The sequence below is a fragment of the Xiphias gladius genome, chromosome 17 (assembly GCF_016859285.1).
Source record: "Xiphias gladius isolate SHS-SW01 ecotype Sanya breed wild chromosome 17, ASM1685928v1, whole genome shotgun sequence".
NCBI lineage: Eukaryota > Metazoa > Chordata > Actinopteri > Istiophoriformes > Xiphiidae > Xiphias > Xiphias gladius.
The window spans coordinates 13,548,641-13,575,693 of NC_053416.1; the positions used below are offsets into that span (position 1 = coordinate 13,548,641).

The 27,053-nt window shown below is 40.3% G+C and overlaps 1 protein-coding gene across 3 annotated transcripts in view; it reads left to right on the forward strand.

Annotated features, from left to right (window-relative positions):
* The window catches only part of jade2 (jade family PHD finger 2), a 184,684-nt gene extending 158,168 nt beyond the window's left edge, over positions 1-26,516 (forward strand). The window contains exons 11-14 of one of the 3 annotated variants that reach the window (XM_040151302.1): positions 781-898; positions 11,888-12,019; positions 22,880-23,025; positions 25,284-26,516. In XM_040151302.1, the coding sequence (XP_040007236.1) occupies positions 781-898; positions 11,888-12,019; positions 22,880-23,025; positions 25,284-26,075 (1,188 nt within the window). In that variant the 3' untranslated portion in view covers positions 26,076-26,516. The remainder of the gene's footprint in view (positions 1-780; positions 899-11,887; positions 12,020-22,879; positions 23,026-25,283) is intronic. The other 2 variants (XM_040151303.1, XM_040151304.1) reach the window with 2 other exon arrangements.
* Positions 26,517-27,053: the final 537 nt, after the last annotated feature.

Here is a 27,053-nt window from a genome sequence, read left to right on the forward strand (position 1 = left end):
CCTCTGATTGTATCATCACTGGATGCAAGATCCCCCCCCCCCAAATTTTTTTTTTTTTTTCACCTTTTGCCTCTAGGAAGCAGCAGAACTCTAAAGCAAGTTGAAAAACACACATATCTGACATTTTTTTTTTTTTTTCACCTTTTCTCTATTAGCAGACCCTTGTTTATTTATATCTTTCGTCATTTTTCTGGCCAGCTGTTCACTGTGCGGATGTGCACAACCAGGGAACAGAAATGCGTCTATACTGTGTTTGAAAATCGACAGATCGTAATTCTTGCGTGTTTTATCACCATGTTTTAGTACATGTTTCAACACCACACCACCAGACTACAAACTACAGTGTCGCTCTTACATACCGTTTACAGGTTGTGATCACTCTGATCAGTGTTTATTTATTATCAACATCAGACCATCACATCACATTTTCAGGACCCAGAGCAATTTCACTGAACAGACGACTAATGTGACCGTACCTTTCGTGTGCTGTTAAACCAAAACAACTAAAGCTCTGTAGAGCTGCAGAGGTTTGTGTGAGTGCGCTTGTGCATGTTACTTGTTGTAATGATGTTTGAGACATTGTTACACAACAGGACAAAATGAAAGTGTGTATTTGTATGTACAGGTCTGCTGGTCATAATGTTTATGTCTTTGCTCTCCTCACTGTCAGGTTTATGTTCGTCTCTGCACTAAAACGTGATGAGATGAGAGAAGATGAAACATGGTGCCTGTGTTGCACCTTTGTCCTCTTATTTACAAAAGTGATGTCTTGTGTTTCAGGTGCGTAACCTGTGTTACATGGTAACACGGAGGGAGAAAATGAAACACACCCTGTGTGACCTCCAGGAGAAGATCTTCCACCTGCAGATACAACTACTGGAAGAGGACATGGCTGGAGGTAAGAAAGAGAGATAACATGAGTATGTCTGTGGTTATTTTTCTAATAACCGACACCTTAACTCACCAATGTTAAAAAAAAACAAAAAAAAAACTGTTACCTTTCATCCACTTTCCAGCACTGTAGCCAAGGCCGCCAACACATACTCAAGTGCATAACTCACGCCCAAACCCTTGTTGGCTGAGCGTGGTGGGTGGAAAGTTTTGGAAATGGCCTTTCATCATTTTTTGCACAGTAGGCCACACTTGACACCTGCACGGCAAAGAACACTGAAATAATAGCCCAGCCAGATATTGTGACATACACCAACCACATAAATGGAGTTCGATTTCCTGTCCACTCTACACAGATGACTGACCTCGATGCATTTCATGCCGCTGCTCTGTAATGGAGATCAGGAAGGATGAAGTTAGCGGGTTGAGTTGATGCAGCTGTGTTGGCTAGATGTCAGCTCAAAATGAGGTTTATAATCTTAGTGTTATATCATTTTAAGTGGAATACTTTTTTAAGCATTTAATCTTTTAAAAATTTTACTTTTTACCACTAGATATAGGCGACAACATTTGTCTTTTACTTCCATGGATTTTTTACATTATTATCATTTCACCTGGAAAAAGCAATACTTCTCATAAATGACCTAGTTTCAATTGTGGTTGTAGTAAACTCATTGTTATCATAATAACAAATAAATAAAACTTCTCTTCTAACAGTGTTAAAGTATTTTACAAATAAAAAATTAACAAGTTCATTGAAACAACTATACAAAGCAGAGACAAAACAGAGGCAAGAAGACAATAATAGTCAAAGCAAGAAAATTAAAATTCTGGTTCATTTCTTTCTAATATCAATAGCTTTTAAAAAGAGATTTAGTGATCGATTCTTAAGTAGACAATTCCAGAGCCTGGGGACTCGTCACCTTCTCACACCAATCTGGACCTTATTACAACCAGTAAGACTGAATCTGAGGATCTTAGATAAGGCTCAGCGACATAGAGGTAGACAAGGAACCTTTACTGCGTTGGCACCTCACTTGTGAACCTGCGTATAACACCGTAATATTTGTTAAAGGATTTCATTTTTTTAAGTGCCTTTGCCAAAGAAATCTGTCCAGCAGATGCTGGAAAAATAGTTATGTTGAAAATATAGTCATCAAGTGCCATTTGAATAAAGATTATAATCTACAAAACCTATACTTTTCAATGAAATTTAGGTTAGTTTTAACAGACAGATAGATGTCTTTACTGGGCTGTGCTTTTATTAGCACAACAAACTGAGCCCTGGGGGAAAAACAGAAAGTAAAAGCCACAAGCCTCTGCTCCATAAAAACAATTTTACTTTACTAAATCTCCATTATTATTAAATCCTCGTGTTTCAATCATTTTTTGTGCGACTTGCCATTACTGGACCGACTAGGGGCCGAGACCTAAATATCTGCCCACATAGACCTGATAGTGAACTGCCACCCCATATATATCTTACTAGCTTGGTACTATGTTTCCTGGCCTGAGATTCCACTTTTATTAAACCAAGCGTTTCCATTTTCATTAAATGATACATTGCTTTTGATTAAAATGAAAGACATCAATAAGTTAATGCTTTAAATCATAAACTAGCAGTTTATTTTTTTTCCAAAAAAGTCTGTGTCATTTAACTAATTTCAGATTCATTCTTAATAACACAATACCTTCCACATTCATACCAACTACCCTCATCTGTCAGAGGAGGCAATTGCCAACTTAACCCAAATATCTCTGCTTTCACTGCCAGCGTAAATGTGTTCAGTTCCACTTGGCCACCACAGTAATGGGGAGTTTGATTGATCAGGTGCTTTTGGTTCGTTGGTTAATGCTTTTTCTTAAGACTTAAGACTTAATATTATTACTGATTACGTTTCGTCATTCAATCTTATCTACAATTAGGAGAAATATAGCATTCACTCCCCTTCACGTATAGCGTCCATTCAGCTCCACACCACACTCCTGTACAGGACTCTCAGGTTTTCCCTAAAAACTTACATTTTAATGTCTTTGTTCATCATCTGGGATGTGAAAACATCAGATTTCCACACATTCAGAGAAATAAAAAGTTGGCATCTTGGACATAGCTCAGTGATGAAATTCTACTGCACCACCGATTGTGTTTCCTGCTGGGCTGCTGATAGCGCTGCCATCCAGACACTGGAGCTGAGAGTATCAAAGCGACCAACAGAAACGAGTCGCGCTCTCCGGCGCGTTGTGCAGCCTTCCTTTTCCATCACCCCTCCCTACTTCCATCACAATTAGTTTTGTGGCGTGGTCATTTTAAGACAAAACTCGGTTTGTTTGTAAAGTTTACAGCCTGCCACACTGTTGCCCCTGCATTGCTCTATGTACTGTGAACCAGCTAAAAAGAAAAAAAAAAAGTGCACTGTGTCGAACTTCCCTTGTCAAGTCTAAAAGAAAAAGAAAACAAAGAATTCTGCACTATATCCTTCATTTGAAATCACTTTATTGACTATGTTTTGTTCCTCAGACTTTCAACAAGTAAAACTGTTATAGACAAACATCACCATACACCAATCAGCCAGTTACCAGTTCTTATGTTGTGACCGAATGGTTTGTTTGTGTGTGTGTGTGTGTGTGTGTGTGTGTGTGTGTGTGTGTGTGTGTGTGTGTGTGTGTGTGTGTGTGTGTGTGTGTGTGTATGTATATATATATATATATATATATATATATATATATATATGTGTGTATATACCAGAATTCTAAGCTGTTGTTGTTATGGTGATGATGTAGAACTGTATTTATGGAGATGATGGTTAAATATAGTTGTTACAAAATGATAGTGACCTGTATTTGTCTAGGATATGATTAGGGAACCATGTTAGTTCTTGTAGTCGTGCAGCCGTCATGCTGATCACAGTGAAAACTTGTTGTCATGGTAATACCAGTGATGTTTCACTGGCATGGTAATGAAAGTGAACTCTTGTCAGCCTGTCCCTGTGGTTGTGTTGTGGAGTGCGCGCGTGCGTGCATGCTGTTAGTAAGGCTCAATTTGCAGTGCTCATCATTGCTGAGGAAGGTAGCAAACAAATCTATGCACTCAATTAAATCTTACAAACACTTTGATTCTCTCTCTAACTCCCTGTGTCTGTCCCTAACACACACACACACACACACACACACACACACACACACACATACACACACACACACACAGTGCAGAGCTCCTGACTCAGCAGACTGCTGCCATCAAGTACCGGGAGCTGAGCTGCTGGCACTAAACAGCCATATCTATTCACACTGCCACAGGAGTTAGATCAGAGAGGATTGTGTGTGTGTGCATGCGTGCGTGTGTGTGTGTGCGTGTGTGTGTGTGTGTGTGTGTGTGTGTGTGTGTGTGTGTGTGTGTGTGAGAGAGAGAGAGAGATAGCAGTAGAAAGTGAAGGATGAGGTTGTCTGCCATCATAATTTGTCGTGTCCCTCACCTTGTACCTACCTCTTTTCTCCGCCTCTTTTATCTTTCTTATTTTCCACCATCCATTTCTCTTATCCTCTTGTGTAACCTATTTTCTCCTCTTTCTGTATCTCTCTGTCTCTGTCTCTCATTTGTGACGTCTTCCAAGGCTTATATTTTCCTTGTCTTTCTCTCTCCTTGGTTGTCTCACCCGACACCCTGTTTTAGTCAGTCCATCAGTCGTCTCATTTCGTTTTTCATGACAATACTACAGACGAGTTGTCTGTTCAGATGAGTATATTCATTACACTAGGGTGGGAAAGGAAAGAAAACAAAAAATGAAAACTTCGATGTTAATTAAAACCAGCCAGTTTGCCCATTTGATCAGGACAGTCATTAGTATGTCAGTTTTGACTCTAGCTACATTCAGTCTTATTTTTGATCCGAATGCATATGTATCCATATTAAAAGCTGAATATGTTGGATACCACGTCTCAGTACACTGAGCAAGCTCATACTGCTGACTAAATTTGAAAAATATTCTCTGACTTGCAGGATGTGTTTTTAAAAAGGGCCATATTGCCAGTGTTTATTTTATTTGGCCTAAAATCCAAATCTAAGCAGCAGACAAAGGCTTGAAAACTGTAAAATCTGAAACCGGCAGATACTTTGAGCTTACCCTCCATCAGCAACACTGTGCTTCCTCCCCTCATCTCCCTCTGGGCTTGTTTCCATGTGGAAAACACACACACCTTTTCTCTAACCCAACTAAAACAGAACATCTAACCTCTGTCTGCCTGTCTGTCTCTCATAGTAGTTCATCCGTCACATATCACGCGTTGTCTGCCAGTCTGCATGTCTGTCTTTTGTGTTTATCTGCCTGTCTGTCATGTGCGGGGCTGCTCTCGTCATGCTTTGTGAATGCTAGCATGTTACCAGCAAGGCGGACAGGCAGGCGGGCAGTGTCCCTGTGGTCTCACATGCAGACAGAGAAGCTACATGATGCTGAAAGTACAGAGAAAGTAAACTACATCCAGTATCATTCAGCACCAAATAACTCATACGTGGTAAAATAAGTTAGAGTTCAACACAGTGATTCAACACCTCAACAAGACCGAATGTGAAACTACTGTAATTTGACATGAAAGAACAATTTGAAAAAAGTTTTAATTAACAACGCAACAGGTCCTCATACCTAAATGTCAAAATAAAACCACTTGGTAAAGCATAGGGAAAGATTGTTGGCATGGTTTGAATAAAAGTGTTGTGAAGAAGTTGGTTCATTATGAAATACCCAGCACCGACTCACACCAAAGACATAAAACTTTGTTTCTACTCGAACCCAAAAAAAAAACAGTTTGGCCAATTTGAGAATCAAGCACTTTCCGAATCCTGCGAGCGGCATGGGACAGTGAAGGTGTACTAGGCACAGCAGTGCTTTTAGCTAAATGCTAACATTAGCATACTAACATCCTCTCAATGATAATGCTAGCATGCCGATGTTTAGCAGGTATAATGTTTTCATCATTGCCATCTTAATTAAGCTAACAGGAATAAAATTCTTAAAATGAAGATTTTATTGTTTAAAGCTTGACTCTTTTTAAAGAAGGCACCGAGTGACTTTGGCAGAACAGGAGCACTTATTACACTACTGTATACAGTATAAACTTTAATATAACAGGATTTCCTCTTTATTGGTATCACAGTAGAAAACCTGACGATGACACCCGATTTGGTTTGTTCATTATGCGGTCACTTGATTCGTTTCTGTACAGCTGATCAGTTTTCTGGTAGGCTGCATTGCTCATTCTTAACTAAAATCTTACTTATACACACCTTTCTGCACACATGTATAGAGTTGTAGCTGTGTTGTAGCACATTACCCTGCAGGTAATGTTTTTTGGTCTTTGGAAGAAACATATTTTATGCGCATATTGTATATTCTGTAGGTAGGACTTTTATATATTCTGTAGGTGCGCATGCGCACACACACACAGTATTATTGTTATGCAGGAAGTGCTCTACATTTACATTCTGGTTCAAACCAAACTGTGACAAGCTGACAATGGTTAGTATTGGCCTCTCTGATCTGCTCTCCAGAAAGTGTGTGTGTGTGTGTGTGTGTGTGTGTGTGTGTGTGTGTGTGTGTGTGTGTGTGTGTGTGTGTGTGTGTGTGTGTGTGTGTGTGTGTGTGTGTGTGTGTGTGTGTGTGTGTAGAAATGTGAGGAAGACAGAGAAAATAAGGAAAGAGGAAGAGGAGGATAGGAAGGGACAAGGATGAACATAGGACGAAAAAAAGACTTGAAGAAGAGAGAGAAACGAGTGGCGATGATGAGAGAGAGGAGAATATGGGTGTGAAAGGACAGAAGAGAGGGTGGAGAAAGGGAGGAAAGGACAGAAGGGTAGAGAAAAAAACTTTCTCACATAACACTAATGAGCTCAGGTAAAAATGGGACACTGTCTACACACACACAGACTCACGCTGCAGTTCAGCGCACCTAGAAAGAGGGGAAATTAATCACACACTTCAAAAAGACAAATCCCCTGGTGCTGTTGCACCTTCTAAACTAGAGAGGGAAAGAGGTTTGGAGGGAGGGATAATATTGCAGAGATGGAGAGAGAGGCAGCAGCAGAATGTAAAGACAAAAGAGGAAAAAAAGCACAGATCTGACAAAAGATGTGTTTAAAAAGGTTTCCAATGCTGATAGCTGGATTTGTGCTGAGATTACAACCTGCATGGGGAAAGCTTCCACATGTTCAAGCAGAGCCTGCAGGCGTCCTTGAAAACCCAAAGACTTAGTTTTCCTTCATTTCCAAGCTGCAGAACATACAAAAGAACAAGATCAGATTAGGAAAAAAATGAGGAAAATGTTGAAAAATGATCTCCGGGAGATCAGAGGATAAGATGGTCCTCCTGTCAAAACAAGAAATGAAGAAATTACAATGTAGGAGCTGTGTGAATAAGCCTTCCCTCTGGGAGCTCTCTCAAAGATCCCCTGGTGTTAATGGCCTTCGCAATTTCAGCAAAAGCCATTAAATAAATTGGAAAAAGCGGGATAAGTGTCTGGTAGATGTAACTGCACTTCTTTTAAAAATCCTCTTAATAACAAAGTTAAATACAGTCATACAATATTCCTGCCACCTTCGCACTAATTCAACATTTCAGACTTTAGTAACGGTTCAGCAAGGTTTCAAAGTCACGCTGTAGTTTCCCTTTTCAACCTAATAGTACCAAGAACTAAAGCCCCCATTTACACTTAGCTACTTAATGCGTCTTGGGCAGATTGGATAGCTATCAGATATCGAACAAGCTAGGTGTAAGTGTCTTCTTCAAACCCCTAAGGAAGTGCTGACTGACTTGGAAACTCTCTTAAATCCTTCCCCTGACTTGTGCTTTTTAATCACCTTTTTTGCAAAGCTGTCGAGTATTTTTTTGTCTTCATGGTGTAGGTTTTATCACAATACTGACTGACCAAAAGTTGACCCATTCAGATATGGTTGTATTTACGGCAATCAGCTGAAATCCCTGGTTTATAAACACGTGATCACTGTTGACTTCTAAAACCAATTGGCTGCCTCTGATGATTTAGGTGCGCCCTTTTAAAGGGGGTAAATACTTATGCAAACAAGTATTTTGCATTTTATATTTGATATTAATTGAGACCACTTTGTAGAGATGTTGATCAGTCATTAAATCCCCTTTCATTCAGTATGTTAAAATAAGTAGTAATAGTTTTCGTTTTAATTTACTGTTGCACAGCTGAGTGTTTGAATGAAGGTTCAGGTAGAGAAAGGGAGATTGAAGGCAGCAGAAATGCAGCCCAGGAACTAAATTTAGACCCTTGTTCCTCTGGTTGAATACAGAGAAAATAATTAGCTTCCAAAAAGGGCTTCTGGGTTTCTAGAAAAATACCTGCTGTCAAAAAGGGTTATAGTTGTTTTATTGGCAATCCAGCAGACAAACAAACAGCTTTCATCTGCAGGTGAGCCAGAGTCAAATCCTGGATGTAAATAAAATCCAATTTTTGAGATTCAAAATGAGCAGTATTTTTCTTCCATCTGACGGACTTAGTTAGATGTTTTTTCTGCTTTAGTGTCAAATGGGTCGCAGCCACGTCTTTGTTCAGTGCATGTTTGTCACACTCGTAATTTTAACAAACTGCTAATTTTCACTCCACATAACTTTTCACAAGACGACATTTCCGAGCCTCCTCCTAACCCGGGAGATGATCTCTCATGGACCTGGAAATAAAATTCATCCACACTTTTCACACCTCATTCCATTCCATTTCATCTTCCTAATCAGCATACACCCTGTCAGTTTCCATAACGTCTCCTCAGCATTTATTCCACTTCACCTTAGATTTTAATTCTGAAATGGAAGTATAGCACGAACTCTATCAAGCACTTTGAAAACATGCATATCCCTAAACAAAAACTGAAACCTTTTAGGCCAACATAAATATACAGTACACACAAAAGTTTTTTTCTTCTCTCTGTTGCTTTTTTGTTTTAATAAACATTAAGCATTGTACTCCTGCTGAACTGTCTCTCTCTCTCTCTCTCTCACTCTCACTCACTCGCTCAAACACACACACACACACACGCACACCCACACCCACACACAGTCAGTGTGAAATCTCTTCCTGGTCTCTCTCTGCTTCATTCATGCATGTCCTGCTCCTCCATGCTACAGTAAGCATGAGGACAGCCTACTGCTGGCTATGACAGCCACACACATGCACACACACACAAACACACACATACTGTTGGCTTCTACTGTACTGACCAACACACACACTCACACCATTCAGCTGCAGTATAATACCATAGATTTTACTTTAAGCTAAACATTATTCATCTTAGCCCAGCTGTATGGGCGGCAATGTTGGTCTGTCAGTTGGTCCACCTTTGGACAACTCGACGACTATTGGATATATCAAGATGAGATTTTGTACAGGCATTGGTGGCTCCCAGAGGATGAAACCTAGTGATTTTGGTGAGTCCCCTGACTTCCTGCAACACCACCAGCAGCTCATAGTTTTCACTTATAGTGTGAAATATCTCAACATCTACCCTGTAGACTGGTACAGAATTTTGTACAGACATTTATGGTGCCAGGACGATTTGTTATTACTTTGGTGATCCTCTGACTTTTCATCTAGCGCTGTCATCCATGTCAACTGTTTCACCCAAGAGCGACTGTTGAGAGATGCACACATTCACATGAACAAACAAATTTAGCTTTTCCAAACCCAAGTATAGCTGTAATCAACCTGCAGGTGCCACCTGCTGTACCAATGCAACACACGCACACACAAGCACATAACATACACACTCACACACATACATATCTATGAAGATGATACACAGCAGCAGGAGAGGTAGTTAGCCATGCAGACAGGACACTGTTTGTGTACACAGCAGGAGACTGTTACAGCAAAACGTCGCAACAATAAGGGCTTCCTGTGTTAGAGAAAGAGAGACACAGAGAGAGATCATCACAGTGCTTTATATGTGAGTCAGTGGAGTGTGACTGCATGTCTGCATCGTTTCTCTTACATGCTGTGTGTGTGTCTGTGTGTGCAGACGTGTGTTAAATGTTTGTGTCTGTTAAATGCAGAGTTGAGCAATAATCAAAAATAATGGTAATGAATTTAGAGCTCAAACAGCTGATTAATTGATTGGTCGATTAAAAGAAAATTTTCTGCAACTATTTTGATAATCAGTGGTTTAAGTAATTATTAGACTTTGATAGTAATTTGGGTATTAACTTTTTTAAACCCCCTGACTCATTAAAATATTGCTTTTTTTTATTTAAAACTAATTCATAATTATTAGCAAAACAGGTTTTAAAATAGGTCTTTATTTAATAGCTCCATTGATAGTATAAGTGGTGGTGGAAGATGTTATTTATTAGTATGTAGACTAGAATCTCGGAGTGAATTATAATGTCAGGTATTGTTCCTTTTTGGCTTTCATCATGTGTACATCTCAGTGTTTGTTGTTACGTGCCATACTCCCAGCTGGAGGGAGTGAGCTAGGTCTCCTGGAGTGAGAGGACAGCTTGCAGCAGGGAGGGGCTCTGCAGGGCTCTGTTACATGTCATACAGTGTGTGTGTCAGCATGCTCACAGACCTGAAGACTGACACACAACTGATGTGTCTGTGTGCAATATGTGCGTGGTCTTTTCCCCGAGACGCAGTATCCGACAATGTGTCAGACTGTCGCGGTTTTTTTGTTTTTCTGTTCAAAAAGTCTGAAAGCTGGCCTAGAGTGTTTGATTTTTATTGAGAGAGATACAAGAATATGCAACACTGTGCATCCACGCACAGAAAACCAGGAACCCCATGAGTTGTCTTTGTTTTTACTGAAGTATTGTTCATCAAGGCCACATGGGCTTTAAAGATGACAGCCTCACCCTAAAACCTTAACTAGAATAATAAACACAATAACGCTATGACAAGCATCAACCTGCATCCTGGGCATTTAGGTTTTATGTGGGTAGAAAAGAACTGTAGATTTGCCACTGAAGTTGAACTATGGCTCTATCACCAAGTGAGATTTAGGCCACAGTGATACAGTATAAGTTGTAAAAACGTCGCCAATTTCTATATAATAACGTGTCTGTGGGAATAAAACTAATTGGCTGGGATCTCCTGAATTTTTTATGTCTTTGTGATGAGGCATTATGCATTATGCTCTTATCAGATGGACATCTTAAAGAACCAGCTGTTTGACATCCTGAGGATGAGAATTCTCATCCTTCTCAAGAATAAAAAGTGAAAGTAAGATCCACACTGCTTAAGTTTTCAAGACAAAATGGAAAACATTTGTTTTGTAACCACATTCTTGCAGACATAAATCTTTTTTGTTTTCCTGGTAAATCTCCTGGCTTTTGGGCAGTTAGAAGGAGTCAGAGTGTCAGCGTACACCTTCCACATGTCAGTGAGACCTGTTACACCAGGCTGCGTTCCCTCTCTTGCAACCACAAATTGGCTTGCAACCTTTATCAGCCTTTGAGCATTACTTCTGCTGGGTGCTCACCCAGGATGATGTCTATATAAAAGCATTCTTTACTCATATGCACGTGTTTCAAAACGTGAACAGTACGTTCTGGGGGGCACAAGGACATAATCCAACACATTCAAAGGGTTTTTTCAATGTGTGCGCAAACTATTTCCTCAGGCGTCCTCCTCAAGAGACTTTTCTTCAACTGTCTGTATTTTTTTTCCTTCTTTATTTCTCCCTCTGACAACTATCTGTCTTATAAGCTATGTTTTTTTACTTGCTTTACTTACTTTTTACTATCAGCTGTAGGAAAATCTTTTTTCTAAAATGTCCAAAAATAATCTGAAAAACTTTCAGTAACTGATTAGCATGGATCTATTTTTCACTATATTTCTCCAACTGTAACATTCATCGTATGCTACGTTTTCACTCAAATTCTACCTGAAAGGAAGAAATTCCCCAGGCCTAGTGACACTTTCCATTTTAAATTGAATAAATTAACTAAATCCATAACCTGAGCCAATCTTCTGTGTCTCCCTGCAGAAAAGACCCAGAAGGGAGAAAAGAGGAAGCAGAATGGAGAGAAGGAGAAAGGGAAGGAAAGAAGGAAGAGTAGTCCTGAGAAGAAGAAGGAGAGATGGAAGTCAGAGAACGGCTCCCTGCTTAAAGAGCTAGGTACATTGTGTGTTTGTGTGTGCGTGGGTGTATGCCCTGCAGTGTTTGCAGTGTTTCCAAACTGATCAAATGCACCTCATTGGCTGAACATATGCTTATGTGTGTGATTGTGTGTCCATATGAGAGCTCATGCTGACGAAAGGTCAGCACATTCATATCCTCAATGCATCAATGATTTATTTGAGGCAGCGTTTTAATATAAAATCTAGCAAGGGCTAAATGCAATAATAAAAAAATAGATAAATTTCACTTTTTCTTTTTTTACAAACTTTATGCATTAATCATCAGTATTGTCATACATTCTCTGTGTGTTGATCACTGTAGATCAAGCGTCAGATGCAAGGGTAAAAACATTCATAGGACTGGACCACAACTCAGCCCAGCAGGTCTGATGTGATACATCAGTCTGTTGGCAGCATAACATGACTCAGAGACAGACAGAGAGGAAAACAATAATACGGTAAAGTGAGGAAGAAAGATACAGTAAGACTGGATATTATAAAAATTTCATCCATGTAAATCATGCAGACCTCCTCTCAGCTTTTCTCTAATAAATTAATCACAGTGTTTTGCGATGGTAGAACTGTAGAACATCCTCCTAAGAGGTACAACTGAAATTATGGTCATACTGGGAAGTGTGGGAACTGGACGATTTTGAAATCATTTAACAGTGTGGGGGTGCAGGTGATGAGGTGGATGGGTACTGTAGTATTTAGTTCTCTACAACATAGAGAACTAGGGGTGTCACTATTTTCAAAATATCGCCTGAAAGAAAGAGGACTAAAACTTCACTTATGCTTCTGCGTTATGCTCTGTAACTATACTGTGCGCCTCCTTAAAAATACAACTACACATCGGGGCTACGGGGCCCATGGGGACCACAATAACTGTGATTGGCTACTTACAATTGCGCTCAAGTTTCCTTTCCCGGGGGAGACTGTTATGAGTGAAGACGACGTGAAACAAGTTGAAAAAAGGGAGAACTATCTTCTAACTTAGAGTAACACACATCTTGCAAAGCCATTTCCACCGCAACCCTCGGTCTCTGTCAGAGAGAGTGACAGACACAGTTATTGTGGGGGATAAAATAAAAGCATGATACTGCTTGAACGTGTATAAACACCCGTCTACTTTTGGGCTAGTGCTATCAATTGAAGACTAAAGACTAAAACTATAAATCAAAACCTACAGTATCTACAGTGGGACTCCTTCTAACCCCTTATGTTGATCATAAATCCATAAATTAATTCAAACTCAACCTACGTAGGCTAATGCTAAATTGTGGTGTAGAATCGACCTTCTCCCTGATATTCTCTGTGCTTCCGCTGCCTCATTTGATTGAATAGCTATAACGTGACTTTGGGTTTGCTGTGATTTTAACGTCACCGAAAGACAGTTGCGTTTTACGAAGTCATCCACATCCCCACCTTTAAACAAGTTTTTCCCACCTATGGTGTCAAATCCAAAATACCTCCACACATTACCCGTCAGATGGTTAGGTGTGAGAAATCGTTCAGCGCTCGCTCGTTCAATCCATTTCGCAACAGGGCACGCAGTAGATCAGAGCGGTAGTGCATTTTACAAATATATTGGATGATATTTAAAAATTCAATCAGTAATATCTCCAATTTTGCAAAGAAACAATATAATGTAGAGCCATCGCTGGTACGATAAAAGTTCTTAAATGGCTCATTGCCCTGGGTGTTGTCAAAAATAAAAAGAATTTGACAATCATGATTCAGACTTTTTTATGGGTAAAAGGAGAGAAAGTTGTGAATACGAGGGAGAGAAAACTGGCATAGAAATGATGGTAAAACTGAAAAGAGTAAGAGCAGCTCTGTCAGTCTTAATCTTTGTCATTAATGAGTGATTGGGAGAGAAGCACTGATAGAATTAGGGAGAAGGAGGCTTGTCACTGCCAATCCTCATCATTGGTGAGATGAGGATGGATGATAATGGTTGCCTGTCCTGCTAGAAGGCGATCCATTACCCTCTACCGATCATGATGGCTCCATGTGATGCTCAGAAGACAGATATCAAATGAAGATTGAGCAAGCGGGTTACATGTATGTCGATACTTATTCGTAACGTTGACGATTTACAGCCATTTAGCTGATGCTCGTATCCATAGCGACTTGAAGGGAACAAGGAGATAAAGGCTCAGTGTCTCGCTTGAGGACACTTGATAGACTGTTGATGGACACACACCGCCTCTGTGGTGATTGAATCTGTAGCTTTTAAGCTGTCAACACGAGACAAGCCACCTGCCTGACTATTGACATGCAAATGAACATTTCAATGCACAGACATCCTCATAAAAGTCAAAAAGACTTACTACTATGGAGCAGTTTGTCTATCACTAAGCATTGAGACAGATTTATTTATTATTTTCCACTGAGCAGAACTGACATGTTTGCCCTGGAGAAGGCTATGAGTAACTGTTTTTTGCGGGTGAGAACTTGAGTTTCCCGGGAAATAATCCAGATTCATGTTAGTGGGACTAGACATGTTTTGACTAATGTTTTAAATCAGGAATGCAGATATCAAATCCTCTGTATTTAGAAACATGGCGTTTCAGATTTTAAATGGAATATCTATCTATTTATTCATGTCCATCTGTTAACCCCTTCATCTGCATTTATTTGGGTAGACAGGTTCATTTTCAAAGTTAGCACCTCGATGTGTCTGCACCAGCCATAAAGTCTTATTTCCTGACATCCCTAAAACATCCTCGGTTTATTTTTTCAGCTGCAGCTGCTTCATGGGACAGTAGAGCAGTGACAGTTTGATGAAAGCTGGTGCTGTCGGTCGTGGCAGAACCAGCGCGCGCTGTCAGGATTAAACACAGTCTTTCCTCCTTTCCTCTCCTTTCAGGTTACCTCTTTCGCTTTTATTTTGGAAGTGTTTTAGTCCAAAATTATATAACCATTCGAAAAAAGGTGACAACCACGCATGTGAAGTGATTGATAACATAAAGATCAAATAAAGTGTTGTGCTCTTAGGGATAGTAGGAAACTGCAAAACAAAATATAGACTTCTGCACTGAAAATATTGAATTATGAGCTTTTGATGGGGTTTTTTTCTTAAATAACATCTGAAAAATAACTTTTTGCCCATATAGTAACATTATAAGAAGTGGAAATGTAAATATTGTTATTAAGTCCCCCTATTTAGCATGTCAGAAAACAAAACAATAATTAACACGCAGACAATGAAATTGTTCCACAGGAAAGAGACACACAAGTTATGATTTACTGTACGTTTGTGTAGGCGAATTAAATGGAAAACACAGTCCTCACTATCTTCAGGTTTCCTGTAAAAACAAACTCCTCCGCTGTGAATAGCTTCTATATGTAGGACGACAAGTGGGTGGATTTGTAGTCTTACATAATGCTTGTTTATATGTATCCAGATCTAATAAGTTATGAATATTCCTGCAGTGACATTCTGTAAAAAAGCTGTGGGCTACGCAGACAATTAATGTAAGTGATTAATATCTGAGAGCCTGAATGAAAATGAGTTCTGATGACTAATTGTGCTCTCTAACATCATTTATCCTTCTCATATCTTAGTTTTTATGTGCATAAAAGCAGTTCACCTACTTGATGGATAACATTTATAATAGTTTAACACTTTATAGGCTCTAAAAGGTAAATTCTCTTCTCACTTACCCCATTCCCCTTCTCCATGGAGGTCAGGGGTCAAGTCAGCAGAATCCTACTGCTACATGGTCAGCACAAAGAGAAAAAAGACAAATTTCTCTGTCATTGATGTGGAACTGCGACTTTCAGAACAGATGTGTCAACATACAACACACAAGACGCAAGCATAAAATACATAAACAGGACAATTCAGCACACTGAAACCAGCACTAAAGCAACATGTAAAATGTGAAGAGCGGGGTGCCTCAGAGCCACAAAAGCCACGCAACAAAGACTTCCTGCTGTCATCAAAGGATGAAACCTGGGGCTGCTCTGGTGATAACTGAGCAGGCTCTGACTTTGAGGGATTATAGCATTTTAGTAGAAAATTGTATACAGCTAGGCCTAACCTCACTCTTGTTAACATTTCTATAACATAGCATCCATCCGTACATCCGGGAAGATTTCCAGTTTTAGGAGTTGATGTCTACTGAACTGGCAGATTACGATGTTTGCAACGAAACATCCAGATGGATGATGACGATGCTGGGCTCAACATCATGATGACTATCAGCCATCAGCGATGGACGATGGCATCGACCCTAATCCAGTCCAGTCACACATTTGTATATAACTATATAGATACAATCTGGCAGAGATGTTTTGAGTATCAGCGATGACGTTAGAGTGCCTCTCATTTCTTTATTTAACCAGAGCTGAGCGTCGCAGGGACAACAATATTTCCTGTTGAAGTGAATATGATCAATAAACACAGATGATAACAGAGGACAGGAGTGTAGTTTTTCTCTGCCTCACTTGCTTCCTATTCTGATATTATCTCCTTTTCTTTTCTATTTATCTAAGTATTACACCTCCTCTGCTTTTCACAGTGAATCTCTTTTTTTCTATCTCTTGCTCTGTGTTATAACACTCTGTCTTTCTATTTATCTCAGTCTTTCTTCCTCTCTTTCTCAGTCTTTCTACCTGAGTGCCAAGGGATAGGGAGTACAGCTTGATGTAGACTAGATGCCTGGAAATCATCATTCACATTGTGTTTCCATGACAAACAAGCCCTTCTGTGTATGTGTTGTGCTTTTGTTGTGTGCAGCCACATCATTTGCCTGTGTGTGTGTGTGCGTGCGTGCATGCGTGTGTGTGTGTGTGTGTGTGTGTGTGTGTGTGTGCGTGCGCTCTTTGTCAGTCTTATATATAGACCATTCCTGTCTCAGTGTGTCGCCTGTGTGTTTGTCTTTGCATGCCGTATGTGTTCATATCTCTTGGTCTCAGAGAGAGAGCGTGTGTTTGTGTGTGTCAGGCCATCTGTTCTCTGTCGGGTCTGGTCCTGTCTCCCAGGGCTTTGTCTTCCTCTCAGTATTCTGGGATCAAGAAGACAGACATGTACCATAACTCCTTCTCAGATGTACTGTCCCCTATCCCCACTGTTTATTAGTGGGGCCCATATGCCAGTGGTGATTTGAAAAAGGGAGATTGTTTTGAAATTTTCCTGGTGTCACCCTCACAGGCTCTGAGGACTTTCATCCTTAAAAATGAGATCCATAACAAAATTTGGCTAATCCCATCTAATCTGCATGTTTGAGTGTTGTTAGATCTAAGAATTTACTTTCACTGGAAAACATCCACAAAGGATCGACTGGCCAACTACAGGAAGAGGTGACGAAGTGAGTTAAGGCCTCCCAGTCTCCCAAACCTAGTGCACAACTTTTCTGAACTGGCCATTGTATAACTCAAATTAGCATGATTCTGTAAGTGCTGTTTATTTGGCAACAGATCTCAGTGGATCATTTAACAGACATTTTAAACAGGCCTTGTGTTTTTCCACTTAGAAGTTGAGTATCAAAACTCAAGGATATTCACCAAGTTTATGCATCAGCAATCACTTTTGAGCCTTGCCAGTCTCCAATGAGTGACAAAATTAAAAAACAATCAGATAAAAACCAAGCTAAGATAAAATTTTAGCTTTAGAAGTAACTTAACACCTGCTGAAAATCTTATCTTTGCTGACATTGTATTATTAGAGTTTGAGCAGGGATGTTGTCGTATGTAAACTGTTGGGTCAGATTTATGTAGGAAGATTAAATCATCACATCACCTGAATATAAAAGGTGACAATATAAAGAATAACAACCGTGGTCACAAATAATACTTTTGTAATTTTATTTCACAACAATGAAGGGTTAGAAGGCGTTCAGACCGAAAACAGCCCTGCGTTAAAACAACACAAGGGGGCTGTGTTGTTAAAGGTACTGGTAAGACAATGAAATACGCTCCAGGAAGGCAGGTCTGGGTATCAGATCTTTGAGTTTGAAGGTTTATCAGACACTGTTTGGTGTGAGTCCCTTTCTTTAACGTTTTGTGCCTGATGGTTTCAGTCAAAGCAAAAGAGCCTCGAGTTCTTACCATTGGTAACAAGTTAGAAAAGTCTCCCTTGCTCAAAGAATCTATCTGTTGCAGTGCATTCTGGTATTTTTAGGCAGTTGTTACTGAGGAAATGGGTATCTCTGTGTCCTGCATGATGGCTTTATTGTTGAATTACAGTGCAGGATAGCATCTGTAGAAAGATGCCTGTAGGTCTTTCAGTTTGAATGAAAAAATTCAAGGTTGCATCGTAATAGCTATATAACTTAACAGGTGTCTTTTCTTTGAAAACCTCTTACAAGTTCCCAAGCATCAATTTGAAATAGCACAAAATTGAACATTTCATGCGGTGAAAAGGATAATGAGGCCAAATTACACATTAGAATAGGCTGAAATCATTTTGACACACAATGGTAAGAGACAGGAAGACAAGTAAAATGTCACTTTTGCTGTACAGAACAATTCTGTCAGGTTAAATTCTGTTGATTTATGCTGAGCTTTCTGGTTGCTATTATTGTGTCCTGTTCTGTTGTTATAATTACAGATTTTTTAACATTACTTATTTAGGTATTTATTCTGCTCCTGTTCTGCCTGCTGCACTTCTCGTCTCCCCTTCGTCGCTCTGATGGGTCATTAGATCGCTCTGTTACTCCTCCTGCACCTTTACTCTGTAACTCAGTTCCTGTGTTTCTATCTCTGTCTTTCTCATGGAGTTTCCAGGGAGACGGTTTGCACCCGAGAACAATCATCAGACTGTAGTAAAGGCTTTAGACCTAGCAGCACACACACACACATACTCTCTCTCTCATGCAAAGGCCTGGTCTTGGCCCTGTCCTGCTGTTAGTGCATTCCCTGGCTAGCTGGCTAGCGAATCATTGCTCCCTGCTACAACATCAGCTTTTCTGTGGTGCCATCCGGGGGTTTTGTGTTGCTGAGAGACAAAGTGGTGTGCACAGGCACCAAGGCCAGGTGTTCCCCAAACTGTTCTTGTCACGTAATACTACCTTGAAGATTGCTCTAAATGCAGCAAGACCTTTTGAAACATAGCGTTAGCCTAAAGTAGCACTGCCATGGCTAACAGGTGCAGCATCCTATTAGTTTAGCTGTAGCCAAACAAGGAGGAGGAGTCGGCATCGTCATCCGGTTTAAAAGAGACAGCTCCACTATCGATGGGCTTCCTCTGGGAATAAATATTGTTTGGGTATCTTGGGTCCTCCAGCATAAGTGAGAAGGAAAAAAAGGGATATTTTTGTTTATTATTGATTTTTTTTTTTCTGCAATATATTTTATTGAAAGAAATTTTAAATACATTAAGAGCAATTACGCAAAAGATGTTTTCCCTCTCTCTCTCATTTTTCCCTCTAAAGTAATTCAATTCCCACCCAGAACACTTTCAGACAAAAAATATAACAGAAGTATATTTATATGTAACCCATCCTTTTAGGATCCTCCTCTTAATCTTAACATCATTGACACACATATGAATAAACAAGTGTGAAAAAAAAGAAAAAATCCACAGAAAGACTATGGAGATATAACCACAGCAAAATAGAACAGTGTTATACTGAAGACATTTTTTTTTTAAGTTGTGACATTAAGATATAAAAGTTTGCCATTTTCCTCAAAAAGAGAAATTTAATGAAGAAATCATGTTTTAAAGCCTCTGAGAGGAAATGGGAGGCATAGGAAAATAAAACTCGTCAAGGTGCTGTACTGTACATTATGTAAATCTATCAACTTTCTTCTGTTTGTTAGTCAAAAACTGGGAAAGCAACAATTTAAGGCAGTTTTGCCATGTTAAATGTCGGGGAAAAAAGTGGATGTTCACTAAACATAAAAATCAATAAACCCCCCCTCATTATGCTGCAATGCGACCCTTGACACTAAATTGGTGAAAGAGCAGCAACAACAGTGTGACACCAGGATGGTCTTTATTATGGGATGTTGAAAAACGTTTTTACTTAAACGTTTTTCCAGATGTAAAGTATAACCACAAATATAAACCAATATTAGCATGTATTGAATGTGACACAATTTGAACATGGCGACAGACTACACAGCGGCATGTTTTAGGTTTCCCTCCTCCTTTCCCCTCTGAACTCCGTTTACTCTCTCCTCTCCTCTATCATCCCCTCCTGTCCTCTTCGGAATTCTTCACCGTCTCTCTTTTCCCCTCCAACACCTATTCCCTCCCTCAGAGCTCTCCCGACTCCTGCAGAGACATGCTACATTGTGGAAATGACTAGCGTGTGTGTGTGTGTGTGTGTGTGTGTGTGTGTGTGTGTGTGTGTGGTGGATAGCTGGTGTTAAGCTATCCATAGCAGCACCTCCCGCTGTCCTGCTTAGAAGATCATTATAGGCAGTGAAGTGAACTTGGAGGCTGGAAAGACAGTAGAGACACGAGAACACAGCTTAGACCACAAACATCCGCATGCACTTATGAATTTGTCTCTTGATGTTTTTGTGGTCTAGTTTGTTGTCAACATTATTGGCATTTCTGAAGATGTTTATATGGTGCTATGGGTTGTTAGGAGGCAGTTGTTCCCCAAAGAGGATATGACAGACTCTCATGCAGAGGTTAATGGTTCCTGGCTACAGAAGAACAATACATTTCATTATTTTTCTAGTCACCAGATGACACGGCCTCTGGAGTTTGAGATCATTTTTGATTTTGCCTGCCGCCATACCAACAACGAACATTTTCCTGTGCGCTGTATGTGATTGGTCTAAAATTATTTAAGGTGGTTTGTCTGTACCACAACTACAGATTTTTTTAGCAGAGGAAATCACTTTGTTTGTTCTTTGCCTACGTAACTTTATGTACTGAAATTTTTAGACAAGATTTTAGTTAAAATAAGAGAGTAGGCTGTTTTTAGAGTCCAAAATTGTGATCGTGTGTGGAGGTCTCACTGTAATCATTCCGCTTTGTATGAACAACCTTTTTGTAAGTAACTACAAGCAGAGATTCCAATCAAATAGGGGTTCATGTCTTAGGTGCATCCATCTGGGGTTTATAGATGACAGTTTTGTCATCTATGGAGGAACAAAATGGAAACTCTTCAGACAGAACGCAAGGTGAATTTTTGAGGTGGCGGAGTTGCATACAAAGTCAATGGAAAGATGCGATTAGATGCGTATTTGTCCTGGGCAGTGCAAATTGAGGCAGAAAATGGTCCAGCGGTCAATTTCACACAAATGATGCAAGGCAAAACTGCTTCACGTTCTGTCTGAACATGCCTTTCCGGTTGGGTCCTGATAGCTGGTTCCATTTCAGATTAGGTTCCAAATTTGAAACTTCTGCGTTTAATCTCCTCACTTTTTATCAGCAATTAGCAAATTGTTACCTGAAACATTCAAGTAGTAATTTATCTAAAGATCAAACATAATCTATTATTACTTTTAGTTTTAGTTCTTAAGTCTTAAATTCATCAAGGTTTAAGAAAAAAAATCAGATTCAAAAAAGTAAACTGGTTACTGGATAATGATTCTAGGAAACGCTATCAAACCACCTCTAACCCGAGCTCTTGTACCTCTAAGTGTTAGAGGATGTAAACATGTGAGGAGTGAAAGACGAGCAAGCCAAAATGTGGGCTCCCTCTTCTGTGGGAACAGGAGAGAAGAAGTGCATAAGCTCATGGACCCCACCCCCCATTTTCTGTTCTCCTTAGGCCTCACTCTTTACTGCATTGTGTGTATGTGTGTGTCAGAGTAAGAAAGACTAAAATGTCACAGACATACTCACAGTGCTTTGGCAGCATTTTCACAGCCCACAATGATAGAAAAGGAGCCATGAAAATCTCCTAATTATACAGACACACATACACACACACTTAAAGGCAGGGAGCTTTGTCTGCAGCCTCCCACGTACACACACATACTAAATACACACTCACACTGCTCACAGTCCTGGGCTGTGACAGTCCTGTACAAAAAAGAGTGTGGAGAGCACAGTGTTGGGAAGGAGACAGTAAACAGGATTTCTGCTGTAAACTGGGTTTATATCTTCATTACTGTTTGGAGCTCATTGATACATACTGTAAATGTCACAGTGTCAAGCTGTTTTTCTCTTTCTGACAGACCTAGAGTAGGCTCTGTGTTTCCATTTAAAGTAACGATGAGGCCAAAATACAGTAAATGACGTGTAGGAGAGCTATGTGAAAGAATAAAACCAGTTTGAGATGTTACATTTTTGATTCTGTTCATTTTGAGATTTTGGTATTTAGAAAAACAAATAAGAATATGACAGATACAGCCTCCTCTGGCTGTGTTCCACCAAATGAGATTGAGGACACTTGTTTTAGATTTGTACTTTGTCTGTTAAACTTGGGAAATGTCACCGAAAATGAGTGGCTCGTGTTTAATATTCAACAATATTGTTTCATAGGAAGGAAAAAATCTCAGCCCAATTAATACTATTTGAATTGAAGTGCCCCTTTTGAACGGGTTGAACTGGCTGAGTGAATTGAAGCTCTGTGTTTAACAGAACTGTGAGATTTAAGGTTTGGCACAGGAGTCTTGCAATGTGGCTCTGAACAGCCGTTTACTTCTTGATTTGATAGATAATTCCCTTCAACTCCACTGACACTTTTAGAGCAGTTTTTTCTGTACTTTTTTTATTTATGAAAAATGTGCAGCTCCCCTCAACTGTCTGCTTTGTCTTTGTCCCTCTTCTCTCCCTCTATCTTTCTTCCTTTCATCCCAACCAATTTTATCCCATCTCTTCTCCTCCCCTCTTTGCCATCACTGCTCACTCTCTCTCGCCTACGTCTTGATCATCCATCATCCATCTCATCTTCCCTGCATCTTCTTCCCTAACTGCTTATGTCCCTCGCCCTTCCCTCAGGTTTGTCAAAGTCCTTCCCATTGGACAACTCTTTGTTCGACAGCTGGCTCGCCCAGTCGGTTCAGATCACCGCTGATGACATGCTGAGCCAGTGGGCTCTGGGTGCCCAGCATGGGGATAAAAGCGGCAGCCTGCTCTCCGACCAGGTAGGGCTTCAGCAGCAGGAGGCTTGGAAGGTGATGCCTTTGCTGTTTCTGAATTGACTCTAATCTTATGATAACTGATACATAAAGAAGATTCTTCTTTGATAGAAGAATGTACTTTATGTAAATTGCTGAACTCAATGGATTGTATTCAGTAATGGATTTTTAACTTGTTCAATACTTGGAAGATAAAACGAGGTCTGCAAGCAGACCTTTATTTCCACTCCAGTACATGCAGAGAGCACATGGATCAGACCACTTAAAGGACGATCATATTAGACCGAGCTGCTGTCTGGCTCTTGCCAATGAATGATAATGCACATGGCAAAATTCAGACATCTGAAATCGGCAGCAACATCAAGCAGTCCATTACCTCTTCAACTGAATCCCAGTCCACTGCACTGGTGGACAAAAGTAGTGCCAGAGGCCACAAAAGGAATGATCCTGTCTACAGACCTGGTTGACACAGACATCCAAAGTTACATAAAGTTCTTGGTCAAAAAGTTGTTGTTCTTAGTCAAGGAAGGGGACTTGATTAGAGGCAAAATGAACAAATCCATACAAAACCGATGTCCGCAAAAGCAGAAAAATGTGTAGTCGAGGCATCTTTTCGAAAAGTAAATACAACATTTGCAGCAAAGAGACATTAAGAAATGAGCCTTTCTTCAAATGTTAATGCACTGTTAGTTTTTATTTAATGAACTTTTTTTTATTTAATGAATGAGTGCTTTGGCAACAATATTTTTTCTGCCTTTGTTTCTTCAGTAGTTATAAATAGAGCTGACACAATCAGTTGATTAATCTCTTAGTCAATAGACAGAAAATGAATCTGCAACTACTTTGATCATCAAATAACTGTTTTAGTAATTTCTTAAGCAAAAATGTCAAATATTGGCTGTTTCTGACTTCTCAAATATGGGGATTTGATGCTTTTCTCTGTCAAGCATAGTGGTTAGTAAACTGAATATCTTTGGGTTTTTGGCTGATGGTCAGACAAAATAAGACATTTGAAGAGGTCACCTTGGTCTGTAAGAAATTATACCAGGCAACTTGTCTCTATTTACTGTTGATTTATGTAATAGAAAATGAAATCTGCAAATTAATCAATATTGAAATTAATCATAAATTGCAGCCCTAGTTATGAGCCATTTGCACTGTGGTCTCAAAAATTGCTGTAAGCTACCACAGTAACTTTGAATCGTTCCTCAAGAGTCTTCTTGAGAAAAGTGTTTCTTTTTTGTTGTGATACATTATTAAGTATAGTGGATTATAACTGTGGTGGAGAAAGAGCACTTCTTCTCTTTTCTCAGATGCCACAGACCAACAGAAAAGAAGTACGCCTCCACATTTGAAACCACATTCATACACCTGTTCTGTAGAATTATTTCATGGCTGGATCAAGACCTTTAGATTGAATCTTTATATGAGTGGAGTTTGCTCGACTCTCGTGGTGGGTTGATCAGTTCAATGAGAGCTGATGGTCAGAGCAGAGCTGCACTGTGGCTGACCTGCTGTTCTCCTCAGGAATGTGCTCTGTTTGTGTATTGATTGGCAGGGGGCTCCAACCAGAATACATGATATAACTCCATTGTTCGATCATGTGTTGTGGAACCAAAAAAAAAAGGAACAGGAACTAGGTCATTTCAATAAAGCAGAATTTGATGTTTATATCCTTAAGAGAAAGCCCTGCAGAAATAAACATAATTTTTAAAAGGGCATTAAGTGATCACTAACTTTATCAAACCCTACAGGTTCCAACTTACAGTGGCCTGTAGTTGGTACAATTAAAAAAAAACTTTTTATAATACAAAGGAACAAAAGATTCAACAGAAACCTCTCACGAAGAAACAAATGATCACAATGAAAAATGCTGTCAGCATATGTCAGCTTTGTCATTCGCTTTTTTGCTCAAAAAGTTTGACATTAGCCGCTCACATCCTCCACAGACGAGCTGTTGGAAATGTGGGTAGGTGGTTGGTGGGTGGGTGGAGAGTTTTTGTTCTAAAATATTACGGGCAAGAATGTGCTTTCAAAACTTGAAACCCGAGGAACAGGCAAATTAATTTTATTGATCTATGAGCAACTTCCCAGAAATATCATGAATATTTTGTGTAAAGCATGAACTGATCTAGCTCCATTTTCTTCTCATCTTATGTACTGATCGGCTCTCCTTTTAATTCTTATCCTCTCATCGCATCTCTTTCATCTCAAATGCCTGTCTTTCCAAACCTCACCTTCTCTTTTCTCCCCCTGTCATGCAGCTCCTGCAGGGCAAGGAGAGCCTGCTAAACCTTATGATGGAGAACTCCATGCAGTCCACCTGGAAAACGCCCCAGCTGGGCCGCAAACCACAGGGCATCAACAGGCCCCGTGCTCGTGGACAACACACCACCCCCACCCAGCCGCAGACGCTCCTTTCTGCAGCAGCCGCCTCCGCTGCCAGCAGCCCCTCCACTGCAAAGAGCCTCTGGGTAAGTGTGGCGGAGGAAAAGCCTAGCAATGTGGGCCGGAAGGGGGAAAGGTCCAGGGGCTCCTCCAAGGCCCTGCACCACCACCACCTTCATCACCACCAGACCAGGAGCTCTGACCTGCAGGCGGACCCACCGCCGCAGCCACCCATCTCCAAAATGGATTCCTGTCACATCTCGGAGGACCGTGGCCCCTGGGACAGCATCCTCGCAGGGAATGGTGTTGCATCAGGGGCTGGATCTGTTTTCACCACAAGCTCATCTCCACCTCCAGCCTCCAGCCCTGGGGTCACAGTTCCCAACACAGGGGCGATCCATCGTGGCGGGGCTCCGCGGCTCCGTCTGCCCCGCCAGGGTAAATCGAGAGGGAGGGGCATCAGTGGAGGGGGAAGTGCAGCAGGGCTGGAGTCCATGGACCTCACAGGAAAGGACATGTCCCTGCTGGATACTGCCGAGACTGACGGGTACTTCTCTGATGGCGAGCAGAGTGATTCAGACACGCGCTCTGGCGGACGCAAACTCCGCTTGCCACAGTTGCATTCTGGGAACGAGGACCTGTTGAGAAGGAGCGTGCTGGCATCCTAAAGAACTGAGACTCAAATCAACACACACAAAAACACAGTTATCCAAGCAGAGTCCCGCTGGCTAATTGTTTCTCCATCTGTGCCCAGTATACAGTCTACAAAACATGGCTGGATGGCTTTGTTCAACCAAATCCCTGTCACATTTACCAATGGAAAATCTCTTCAGCTCTTACCTGCTTTGTTTTTTGGGGGAATTTGAATGTAGCTGTTTGCCTGTCGTACAGTAAAGCTTCTCCGCCAGACTGTACTTTGTTGTAAGAAATCCACAAGATACGATACGTTCAACAAATAGGAAAGAAACATTACCTTTAGTCTTTTTTGTTTTGTGTTTCAGATTAATTTGGTTTCTGGGCGTTGAAGTACCCTGTTCTGGCGTCATGTCTGTGGTATCTGCCAGACTTGGGAACAAACACTTTGGGGCATTATTATTATTATTCTTCAAGCTGGTTTCAGGGTCTGCTTCACTTTTGGTCTTTTATGGCCTGAGATACATCCAACGATGTATCTCGGTCTTTGTTTTCTTGAATATATTCAACGGAAAGACAATTTCACACCAGAGTTGTCCAAAATATGTGTGGGAATGACATGGGAAAACATGTATTCAGCCTTGAAAAGCACAACTAGGTGGTCATAAGAGCTGTAATGTAAGCACTCCTGTGTATAATAAATGCTACTTCAGGGTTGGGGTCAATTCCCATCATGTTGACTCAGTTTCAAAATGTACACTAAAGACTTAATTCTCAAATTAATTTTCAGACTAAAAAGAACACATCTCCAGTTTTACCAGTTTTTGATTAGTAAACAGATTGACCTCAACCCTGAAGCTCATTCAGATTGACACACAGAGACACAATCACACAGACACAGACATACTGACACACAAACTACTATAAGCAAATCCCTTTGCTCACATCACAGCCATTGTTGAAATATTTGGTCTGGCTTTAGTCAGCTGCTTTCAAATTCTTCCTAATTCTGA